The sequence below is a fragment of the Entelurus aequoreus genome, linkage group LG22 (assembly GCF_033978785.1).
Source record: "Entelurus aequoreus isolate RoL-2023_Sb linkage group LG22, RoL_Eaeq_v1.1, whole genome shotgun sequence".
Lineage (NCBI taxonomy): Eukaryota > Metazoa > Chordata > Actinopteri > Syngnathiformes > Syngnathidae > Entelurus > Entelurus aequoreus.
This window is the reverse complement of record NC_084752.1, coordinates 11,854,908-11,867,694: the sequence shown is the minus strand read 5'-3', so window position 1 is coordinate 11,867,694 and position 12,787 is coordinate 11,854,908. Positions and strand designations below refer to the sequence as shown.

The 12,787-nt window shown below is 39.8% G+C and overlaps 1 protein-coding gene across 4 annotated transcripts in view; it reads right to left on the bottom strand.

Annotated features, from left to right (window-relative positions):
• Positions 1-12,787, bottom strand: part of LOC133639535 (ETS-related transcription factor Elf-2-like) — a 55,744-nt gene that overhangs the window by 13,080 nt on the left and 29,877 nt on the right. For 3 of the 4 annotated variants that reach the window (XM_062032907.1, XM_062032906.1, XM_062032908.1), the window contains 4 exons: positions 7,405-7,518; positions 7,022-7,231; positions 1,438-1,515; positions 1,032-1,227 (listed from right to left, as the gene is read on the bottom strand). In XM_062032907.1, coding sequence (XP_061888891.1) covers positions 1,032-1,227; positions 1,438-1,515; positions 7,022-7,231; positions 7,405-7,518 — 598 coding nt within the window. Of the gene's footprint in view, positions 1-1,031; positions 1,228-1,437; positions 1,516-7,021; positions 7,232-7,404; positions 7,519-12,364; positions 12,593-12,787 lie in introns of those variants that run through there. The other variant, XM_062032909.1, reaches the window with a different exon arrangement.

Below are 12,787 nucleotides of genomic sequence, written 5' to 3'. Positions count from 1 at the left end.
GTCCGCTGTTGCGCTCATTTTACTCTCTCTCTAAAAACAACAATAAAAAACTTCATTTTCATGTCATGACCTGAAAATTAACCAAATATGAGTGATATTTTGTTATTATGAGCGCTAACGCAGACGGCCTATTTTAGCCGTGCATGGAAAGCAGTGAGCTTATGCCAGTTTACGCTGCTATTGTTGACACACTGCTTCTACTTTGTCTCAAACTTACCTAAAGTAAATTCTAGATTATAATTCATGCATCTCTCACCTTGTAGTCAACAAATGTGGTCATGGGTCGTCGACTTTCACGTCCCCGAAATGGCGAAATAGACCCCAAAAGACGCTTCCTGCAGGAACTTTTTTTAACCCTTTGTGAGGATTGTAATTGAATCTTCATCTAAATGGAATGTAAGCTTCCCGTCAGTGGGCATCCCACCGAGAATGGAGATATTACAGTAAGTGTTTCTTTTACTGTGGTTTATTATAATTAGTTTGTATGTTTAGCACCTAGCAATGCTGCAGATGCTATAGTGCCACAATGAAACTGAATCTATTACTCGGCTTCTATAACTTATTGCTCATCTTCTTTGTGTTCGGGCTCAAAAACATAAGGTCCTGAATCATAATTTTTTCCAAAAGTAATTAATGTTGGCTCTTAAAGTCTGCTTGATTAGCAATGTCGTGGATGAGAAAGGGCTCTATGGTTCCTCACGCAAAGTCATGCGATCACATGAATAGCTTCCTCATTATCTCTCAAAATGGCTACGGAATCGCTGTGAGATTGATACTATTTTGATCATATCTATTTATCCACAAATTTTGGAATTCCTATGGTGTCATAAAATAAATATATATGATAAAAATAGAGGCGACTTGATTTTCCACTCTACTGGTACTTTAATTTTACTGTGGCAAACCTCAATGAACAAATGTTTGGACCACACCCTGATTTAGATGTTGTACAGTTAAAGACCATTAATTTGGGTAACAATGTCTCCAAGGCTACTGAAAACCCTCCCTGGGTAGGTAAGTGGGTTCCTTACCTGAGAGCCCGCCCCATGGTCTCGTAGTTCATGTCTGGCTTGTTCTTGTGTTTTCCCCACAGCTTCGACACGGCCTTTGAGTCCACCAGCTTAAAGATGCCCTTCTCTCTTTGAGTCCACTTGATGTACCTTGGACAGGTGTTCTTGTCTTGCAGGAGATCCAACAGGAACTCCCATAAGTAGATGGTGTTCCCCGCTGGAAAGCACAAGACAACATTAACTTATTCTTTAGTCCACTTCAGATTTGATTGAATGGTCATCACAGGCCAAAACATCTTAGCTTTGTGTTATATGCGACAAAACAAAATTGTGAAATAGCCAACAATATATTTCATTATATATAATTCCATTTTATTTTACAGTATGCAGTAAGTGGACAAAACAACAGCACATTTTGCAACTTTACCTTTCCCTTCTCTTGTCTTCTTCCGGATGCTGAGATCATCTGAGTAAGATGACTGACTTGGTTTCAGTTTCCGTCCAGCTGGAAAGAATAACATTTAGAAAAGAACTCAATTTGCCATCATTAAACTGATGTCTGGAAATCTAAAATAATTTGATTTCTTAGTAAATGTTGACCACTAAATTGTGCTGTGTTTATAAAGAAAAGTAGAACATGATTAATAACTATGTTTTTAAAGCCATATCAATAACACACCTGGTCAAATGTTTTTATTAACCTGGGAAATTTTATTTTGCTCATCCATCCATCCATTTTCTACCGTTTATCCCTTTTTGGGGTCGCGGGGGGTGCTGGAGCCTATCTCAGCTGCAATCGGGCGGAAGGCGGGGTACACCCTGGTCAAGTCGCCACCTCATCACAGGGCCAACACAGATAGACAACATTCACACTCACATTCATTCACTAGGGCCAATTTAGTGTTGCCAATCAACCTATCCCCAGGTGCATGTCTTTGGAAGTGGGAGGAAGCCGGAGTACCCGGAGGGAACCCACGTAGTCACGGGGAGAACATGCAAACTCCACACAGAAAGATCCCGAGCGCAGGATCGAACCCAGGACCTTCGTATTATGAGGCAGATGCACTAACCCCTCTACCACCGTTACATCACATAAACCAGGAGTGAAGCAAAGTGTTCACCCAATTTGTGTTTATACAAGAGCATTCTATAACGTTTACAAATTAAAATGGAAGAACATAAATATATTTAAACACACAAAAATAGTATGGCTCTTATGAAGCCAGAACAATATATAGTTTATTCTGCCAAGAAAGTATATATTGTTGGGTTTTTTTTTTAATTGCGTGTGGAAAATTATATTTTGAATTTGTGGATGTTTTTGAAGTCTTTCTAGTGCTTTTCATGGAAAAAAGTTTGTGAATGTAACTGTATGCAACGCCGCTATGTTCGTGTGAATGTAACTGTGGAAAAGCGATTGCAACACAGCTAGCTGTAGTGCATTAGGGTTGTACGGTATACTGGTACTAGTATAGTATCGCGGTACCAATGAAGCAAAAACGGTACTATACTCTGTTTGAAAAGTACCGGTTCGCCATATTATTTTTTTTTTTACAGGCATGACGGCGCATTGTCATCACGTAGTGACATTGCTGGTTTATGAGCAGACGAGCATGTTCAGCAGCGCACAATCACGGAGTACTTACAAGCAGACTCAGTGTGTAGACTGAAAAGGGAGAACGGACGCATTTTGTCTTAAAAACTAAAGATAAAGGTGAAGTTATAACACTGAAACGCCCTCAGGAAGAGGTGCTTTTAAATATGGCTAGCTAGTTAGCGGCTAATTTCCATCCGCAATCTGCAATGTTTTAGCTATTTCTAAATCACTAATCCTCGCCTCCATGGCAACAAATAAAGTGAGTTTTTTACAAGTATGATCCATGCAGAATGAGGAATAGCTATACATGCTTCATTACACACCGTAGCTCACCGGCGTCACAATGTAAACAAATGCCATGGGTTGATCTACACCTGACATCCACTGTAAAGATACCAAGTACAAGAGCGTATCTAGTCGATACTACTATGGTAACATCAATATTTTTTAATCACAAAATATTTTTTCTTTTAAAAAAAAAATTAAAAATCATATTATGTTTATAAACTCAGGAAATACGTCCTTTGACACATGAGAACTGAAATTATGACCAATGTATGATACTGTAACTACTTGGTATCGGCTCGATACCTAAATTTGTGGTATCATCCAAAACTTATGTAAAATATCCAAACAACAAAAGAATAACCGATTATTACATTTTAACAGAAGTGTAGATAGAACATGCTGAAACCGAAAATAAAGTACCGTATTTTCCGCACCATAAGGCGCCCCGTGTTATTAGCCGCACGTTTAATGAACGGCATATTTCAAAACTTTGTTTACCTGTTAGCCGTCCCGTGCTATTAGCCGCACCTACGCTACGCTAAAGGGAATGTCAACAAAACAGTCAGATAGGTCAGTCAAACTTTAATAATATATTACAAACCAGCGTTCTAACAACTCTGTTCACTCCCAAAATGTAATGTACAAATGTGCAATCACAAAAATAGTAACACTCAAAATAGTGCAGAGCAATAGCAACATCAATAACTCAACGTTGCTCATACGTTAGTGTCACACAACACACAAAATAAACATTTAAAGCTCACTTTCTGAAGTTATTACTCATCTGCAAATCCCTCGAATTATTCTTCTTCGGTGTGCTTCACTTGTTTTTTTGACACCATCTGTGATGTGGACGCGCATGCAGTCGTAGATCAACAGGAACGGCGCTGCGTGAAAAAAGTCACCCGGTGTCTTCGCGTAAACGTCTATCAACCACTCGCTCATCTTTTCTTCATCCATCCACCCCTTCGAGTTATGATGACGCCGGCTGGAAAGTTCTCTTTTGGCAAGGTCTTCCTTTTGAATATCACCGTGGGTGGAAGTTTCTGGCCGTTAGCATGGCAAGCTAGAACCACAGTAGGACGACTTCTCATTCCCTGTGGTGCGAATATTCACCGTACGTGCTCCCGTTGTATCCACAGTGCGGTTCACATGAATATCAAAAGCCAGTGGAACCTTGTACGCGTGTCTCTTAGTAGGAGACATTTTGTTGTCTTTACAGAAAAACAAATGAAATTAAATATCCGCGAGCTTCTTCTTCTCCGGGGGCGGGTGCTCACCTTGGCGGTTGCTTACAGTAGAAGAAGAAGCACTTCCTCTTCTATGGGGCGGTTGCTTACCGTAGAAGAAGAAGCGCTTCCTCTTTTACGGGGAAAAAAGATGGCGACTGTTTACCGTAGTTGCGAGACCTAAACCTTATGAAAATAAATATGAATATTAATCCATATATAAGGCGCACCGGGTTATTAGCCGCACTGTCTGCTTTTGACAAAAATTTTGGTTTTTAGGTGCGGCTTATGGTGCGGAAAATACGGTAAATGAACAAGTAGATTAATAATAAATTTTTACAGCTTGTCCTTTATAACTTTGATAAAATAATAGAATGACAAATGACAATATGTTACTGCATACGTCAGCAGACTAATTAGGAGCCTTTGTTTGCTTACTTACTAGAGATGCGCGGTTTGCGGACACAACCGCGGAGTCCGCGGATAATCCGCGGGTCGGGCGGATGCATGACGAAAAAAATAGATTTTAAATAGATTCGGGCGGGTGGCGGTTGAATCAATTCTCTCGAATGTCTGCTGATTTTCACCCAATCAACATCAATCAACAATAATAAGGGCGTACCGTGTTGGTACTGCCTTTATCACCCTCTACAACATGTACAGCCAGCGTGCTAGCCCAGTCACATGATGTGTGCGGCTTCTGCTTGCACACGTAAGTGACAGCAAGGCATACCTGGTCCACAGCCATACAGGTTACACTGACGGTCGCCGTATAAAACAACTTTAACACTCTTAATATGTGCCACACTGTGAACCCACACCAAACAAGAATGACAAACACATTTCGGGAGAACATCCGCACCGTGAGACAACGTAAACACAACAAAACAAATACCCAGAACACCTTGCAGTCCTAACTCTTTCTGACTGAAATATACAACCCCCCCCCACCACCACCAAACCCCGCCCACCTCAACCGACGCACGGAGGGGGGGGTTTGATGTGTGGGGGCGCAGTTTGGGTGGGCGGGGTTTGATGGTAGCGGGGGTTTATATTTCAGCCAGGAAGAGTTAGGACTGCAAGGTGTTCTGGGTATTTGTTCTGTTGTGTTTATGTTGTGTTACGGTGTGGATGTTCTCCCGAAATGTGTTTGTCATTCTTGTTTGGTGTGGGTTCACAGTGTGGCACAAATTAAGAGTGTTAAAGGGAAACTTCGGTTTTTTTCAACCTGGGCCCTGTTTTCATAATTTTTTCTGTATATGTGAGTGCTGGATAAAACATTTTTTGAGGTCGCGCCAGTATTGAGCAGGGCAGGCAGCCTCCAGCCCAGCTAACGCTCGTACACAGGGCAACTGGCTCTCGTCAAAATTCGGCCTATAAACATGCATTTTTTTCACACTGACAGGCTCAGATAGTTACAATGAGTGTCCGACAACATACTAGAAAGGAGAAATTAACGTATGTCTCTACCTTTAGCTGGAGATCGCTGTTTGTTGTGAGCTGTGTCCAAATCTCACCACGCTACAAATCTCGTTCCGAAATCTCGCGATGAAAGCTGCGCGAAGAGTAGCGCAACATTTTGTTGCCACAGTTTGGAAATGCGCACTCACGAACCATTGTTTTACTTTTATCCTTTTCTATAAAACTAAACTAACAGTCTTCGGTAACTTAGTCCAATACAAAATCACTTCGGTCGTCTCTCTTCACCTCAGTCAGGTAACTGTTTTTCCACCGGTGTTTTGTCGCGAGTTATCGCGAGATTTCGGAACGAGATTTGTAGCGTGGTGAGATTTGGACACAGCTCACAACAAACAGCGATCTCCAGCTAAAGGTAGAGACATACGTTAATTTCTCCTTTCTAGTATGTTGTCGGACACTCATTGTAACTATCTGAGCCTGTCAGTGTGAAAAAAATGCATGTTTATAGGCCGAATTTTGACGAGAGCCAGTTGCCCTGTGTACGAGCGTTAGCTGGGCTGGAGGCTGCCTGCCCTGCTCAATACTGGCGCGACCTCAAAAAATGTTTTATCCAGCACTCACATATACAGAAAAAATTATGAAAACAGGGCCCAGGTTGAAAAAAACCGAAGTTTCCCTTTAAAGTTGTTTTATACGGACACCGTCAGTGTAACCTGTATGGCTGTGGACCTTGCTGTCACTTACGTGTGCAAGCAGAAGCCGCACACATCATGTGACTGGACTGTTATGCTGTCTGTACATGTTGTAGAGGGTGATAAAGACAGTATCAATCAATCAATCAATGTTTATTTATATAGTCACAGCACGCCCTAACTTTTTCTGTTAGGGTGCGACCCCATGTCTATATTATATATATAACAACGGGCAGGTGGCGGGCGGTTGTGGTTTTGATAAAACGTTAGTTCGGTTGGATGACGACTTTTGTGATGCGGATGCGGATGAAATAATTGCCTATCCGCGCATCTCTATTACTTACTAATACAAGACAAGTTGTCTAGTATGTTCACTATTTTATTTAAGGACAAACTTGCAATAAGAATAATTATATATATAACAACGGGCGGGTGGCGGGCGGTTGTGGTTTTGATAAAACGTTAGTTCGGTTGGATGACGACTTTTGTGATGCGGATGCGGATGAAATAATTGCCTATCCGCGCATCTCTATTACTTACTAATACAAGACAAGTTGTCTAGTATGTTCACTATTTTATTTAAGGACAAACTTGCAATAAGAAACATATGTTTATTGTACCCTAAGATTTTTTGTTAAAATAAAGCCAATAATGCCATTTTTTTGTGGTCCCTTATATTTAGAAAAGTATCGAAATACATTTTGGTACCGGTACCAAAATATTGGTATCGAGACAACCCTATAGTGCATGCATGTGTGCAATATAATGACAGAACACCTAATTTACCTCTTCTCTTCCGGACAGGCTCATGGCTGCGTTCCGGCTCTGGCTCCTCTAACAGACTTCCTATATCTTCTTCTTCTTCGTCGTCATCGTCGTCGTCATCATCCTCGCAGCAGTCTTCTGTGGAGATCTCCACCTCAGTCTCTGCGATGTCAGGACGCATGGCAGCATGGAGGAAGTCTGGCGTTGTTACACACGGCGGGATGAAAGCTTCTACATAGTGGAGAGAAAGAGGAATAGCTCTGAATTTGATTTCTATTCATATAAACGTTTACTTGAAATTATTGTCTTTAACTGTCTGATTGTATGCTAGTAAATTGGCTTAATAAAACAAAAACCAAGATGGGGTTTACATGAAGACAAAAAAGGAATCATCGTAACTTTACCTGGACTACAGTCTTCTCTGACACTGGATGGTGAGTCCATGTGTAGGAGAGCCTGTGCAGCCTCGATGGTCTTGTCAGAGCAGTGCACACTGGCACTATGGACAGACGCCTCCACTAGACAACACAAACATCAACAAAACTATTAGAGGGAATATATATATATATATATATATATATATATATATATATATATATATATATATATATATATATATATATATATATACATATATATATATATAGGTTTTAGTACTACCATTTCCAGATCGATATTTTTCAGTGCTCTTCTATGTTGGACTTCATACGCATCTGTGTTTGCTTTTGCTTTATTTATATTGTTATACAGTTAAACTACATCTTAGCGGTGTAGCGTGCAAGGACGGGAGTGGAAGAAGTGTCAAAAGATGGAGCAAACTGTTTTAAGGGCATTCAGACTTTACTTCAATCAATAACGGAGCAGCATCTCCTCATCCGTGGCTCACTAGTGCAACAACAACACCAGAAATGTGTCCCGTGAAAAACCGTACGACCGGAACTCTCTCATAACTAAAATTCCTGCATCCTGCATAATTGTTTTAATTTTTTCAGTTTATTCTAAAATTATATTATTAATCTAACGGGATTCCTGCATGTATGTGCACTTCATGTGTATATATAATGTACTTTCTTTAGTGTACTTTGTTTTACAGTGACTTTATTGTGAACGATATCAACAAAACACCTCAAGTTATTTTTTCAAATGTAATTCAAAGGATGGTTTACATATTTCCATCCATCCATCCATTTTCTACCGCTTGTCCCTTTCTGGGTCGCGGGGGGTGCTATCTCAGCTGCACACGGGCAGAAAGCGAGGTCCACCCTGGACAAGTTGCCACCTCATCGCAGGGCCAACACAGATACACAGACAACATTCACACTCACATTCACACACTAGAGCCAATTTAGTGTTGTCAATCGACCTATCCCCAGGTGCATGTTTTTGGAGGTGGGAGGAAGCCGGAGTACCCGGAGGGAACCCACACAGTCACGGGGAGAACATGCAAACTCCACACAGAAAGATCCCGAGCCCGGGATTGAACTCAGGACCGTCGTATTGTGAGGCACATGCACTAATCCCTGCGCCACCGTACATATTTGGCAAACTAAATTGCAACATCCAGGGAGGGCAAAATAAAGTGTAGCCTGTGTTACCTTTTGCAATAAGCAGCAATTGAAACAGCATTGAAAAAGAGAGAGCAGTCAACCAAGTCAAATTCTTTGTATTAAAGCTGATTGTGTTTGATTGTGTTTAGCCTTTTTAAGGAAAATATATCAATCATTGCAAATCAAAATGATCATGTCATATTAACCACGCCCTAGCCACACTACCACTGCCGCATATAAGGTGGCAATCAGGGGGAAACCCTGTAATCCCTTTCTAACTAAACATATGTTGTGTCAGGATAACACACTTTTTTTGTCATAGAAATAACCCCCTTGAGACTCAATTATTTTGTGGTCACCAATGTATATTGAAATACCGGTAAGCAAGAAATTTTCAACAAAACAGTGGACCAGGACTTGAGTTTGAAGTAGAAGGGTTGGCAACTTAAGCAGGTTCTTCTGTATTTATTTATTGGTGAATTCAGGCAAAAAGATTTGAAAGAGAGCAACTAGGAGTTTTAGCTTTTGTTTGTGTATTTTAACAATTTTACACATCTAAAATATTTTTCAAATATTGTTAGACATTACATTTGTTATAAAATAAATATTTTTTTGCTTTTCTGACTGTAACCGCAATTTACAAGTTAATTGCAAAAATCACAAAATCATTGAATAATCTTGAAAATCCTAGTAATGTAATAGTGATACTGGTCATATTTTAGTATCTGATTGATAGTATTACCCACCCCAAGCTAGAACAGTTATAAAATGGCGCCCTCTTGAGGTAAATGATTACTACTGCTAGTTTTCTACACAAATGGGATTGTTAAAACTTCCTAAATGTTTTTCCCCAAACAGATTTAGAGTTTGTGCGATGGCAAAGCGGCTCTGTGCATGTTTTGACTTTTACACTACATGTTGAGTTGAGTTTGAGTTTATTTGGAACATGCAAGCATACAACATGATACATCACAATTTCCAGTTTCTTAATTCAACATGTTTGAAAAAGAGTAGGAAGAAGCAGAGTTTATTTAATCCTACCCCTTTACCTTTACATAGCAGTTGCTAAAAATATTGTTCACTTCCTGCTCTCAGTTTATTCACAATATACTCCATAACTAAGAACATTAAAAATATATAGATAAATAATAATTAGTGAAGTAAATTATATTTCATATGGTGAAATAAATAAGATTATCTATAAAATGAATGGATGGATGAAACAAATTCAGAATGTTTATCATGGTTCTTCTTCTTTGTACTTTGTAAACACTTTACAGTTTATTTAAGTGGATCATATTAGTACATTGTTTGATTTCTTTGGTTAATCCAGGGGTGTCAAACTCATTTTAGATCAGGGGCCACATGGAGAAAAATGTACTCCCAAGTGGGCTGGACTGGTAAGATCACGGCACGATAATTTAAAAATAAAGACAACTTCAGATTTTTTTCTTTGTTTAAAAATAGAACAAGCACATTCTGAAAATGTACAAAACAATGTGTTAGTTTTTTTTTTTTTACTTACTGTACATGTTGCCGTTAATAGTATTCTATCTTTGTCGTTATTTAGACTTTCTGAATAAATTATGTGATAATGTTCATCAGTCAACTCATTGGTGTTAATTTTCAATCTATCAAGATTAAAAAAATATCAAAATCAAATTACAGGATGTTATTTATGTAGTTTGATCATTTTCATCAACTGGTGCCCTAACATGTGGTTTATATATGTATTTTTTTTTTTACATATGTAGCATAATATACAAAGATACAAAGAATTGCTATTGCGACATCTAGTGAACACATTTAGTACAGCAGTTTCTTTCATTAAAACATTTTGGCTCATTTTTATAAATAGCAAACTCATCCCACGGGCCGGATGAAACCTGTTTTGACGTTTGACACCCCTGGGTTAATCCATTCCATAATTTAATTCCACATACTGATATACTTTACGTCTTATGTGTTGTACGTGCATACAAATGTTTTAAAGTACATTTTCCTCTAAGATTATATTTCTCTTTTGTTGAGAAGAATTGTTGTATATGCTTGGGTAGCAGAGTATAGTTTGCTTTGTGCATAATTTTAGCTGTTTGCAAATTCGCTATGTCGTAAATCTTCAGTATTTTCAATTCAATGAATAAAGGGTTTGAATGTTCTCTAAATGTGCATCACACACTATTTTTTTTAATTTGATTCTTGAAATTTTAGAAAGAACTTGCAAAGTTGGTTGGCGGGGAAGACATGCCGCTAATGATTACTATTGTTTAGGAAAAAAATAAAAAGACGTGCAATGCGCATGCATGTCGTATCTGGGGTCTTGAGAAGAATCAGAGAGCACCTGCTGTTGCCAATCAATGGTGGGAAACACGAGAGCATGTTCCAGCCAGCGCTCTCCATGTTTGGATATTGCACTGAAGCAATAGGTACTCCATTGGGCTATCTTTAGATTGTCTCGCTCATTCGTCCGGCTCAAAAACAAACGGGACATGCTTAAATGCAAGGGGGAAACATGCTGCAAAACTGAATGATATCAGAGCCTCCATAAAACTTACTAAATCCTTTGTTCTTTGTTGCACTACATAATATGTCTAAGATAGCAATGTCAAATAAAAAGCAAGCTACTGATCAAGTTGCATAAAAAGTACAAGTGTTGCACAAAAGAGTATTTTATGAGTGGAGACAATGTTCTAATAAATGTCCTTAATAGCAGCTGAATGACAAAAAGTAGTGCAGCTTGAGATGACTTCCGTGTTTACACTCCTAAACCTTTCCCTCCAGTTCTCTTCAAATGAGCAAAGCAGTCCCACTGTCACCCAACACCCATCGCACCTACAATTGGCTGAGCTTCAGTTGAAGCCCCACCCTTCAGTGACGCAATTACGCTAGACGAACGTCATTCGCCAAGAGGCGTGTCAATCAAAATACAAGCTCCTCCCTCCGGACAACGCTTCCGCCATCAAAATAGGACTTAAAACGTTGGCAAATTCGACGAATTGGACGCATTTCCAGCACAAAATACAATCTCAAATGTAACTTTCGGACAGTTTGGACAGCATTAAAACATATAGTCGCACTCAACACCGGACTAAGAGGGGGGAAAGCGACAAGGCCAACCCACGCTGTGACCACACGCTATACAACACGATAACGGAAACAATAGAAACATTTCAATAATTGCCAAAACACACAAAAACTACTTTTGCAACCATCAGTCAAAATATAATATGGATAAAGTTAATTAATTAAACACCGAAGGACCATAAACGTTGAAATTGTAGGAAACGTATGAACGTAATCACGCCACAAATACTTTAAAAAGTCCCATGCGGTGGAAAAAAAACCAACAACTTAACATTATCGAGCGATAATGTTACAAAAAAAGGCCAACATGTGCTCGAATATGCCATATTTCAAGTAAGGAGACTAAAACCACATGTCCTTGCAGGCAGACAGCGTGGCAAAGGCGCAGGAAAGACAACACTTTTTTGCACTTCCTGGTTTTCCTGAGCCGACACCCGTTATTCTAGAACACGGCGTCGCACACATCTACTAATCCCACATGCACAGTCACAATCCTTCACATCGGCGGCTAATCGTGCAGAATAATGGGAGCTGCGGGGTGTTTTTTCCCTCTAAATGTGCGTGCAGAAGTCGTTAGCAAAGCCGCGCAGGTTGCTAGCAAGGTGATCACTTCCTGATAGTCCTCCATTACTCCTCTGCGGAGTGAGCGAGCGCGGTCTACGCGGAGCGACCCGAGCCTTGCGTGTGCGGTAACTCTCAGACCGGGCTGTACGAGTACAAAACGATACATTACCGGCTTTAATGAGTAGATCGAGCTGGTTTGCATGTCCCTCGAGTTGCGAAGTCGCCATGTTTCCCCTAGCTGAAGATTTCACATTGACTTCTCACTCAATTGTATGGGAAGCAACTATCTCAAATCACTCCGCCGCGCAGAGGAAATTGTCAAATTCAAATGGGGGACACGTAACGACGCCAGTGAGGTATTCATCCGCGGCCGACACAGGAAATCCTTCCGTTGCCCTCCCTTTACATGTGTGGTCAAGACGTCAACTAAAAGCGGCAGTGACGTAACTTTTTTTACACTATTGTACAAATTGGAAAATTAAACTCCATACTTAACTCCAGGCAAAAAATTTTCTACATAAATGTCGATTTATGAAAGTGAGGCCTACATTTTCTAATTGGCTAAATGGTTTACAATAGAGATGTAATATCG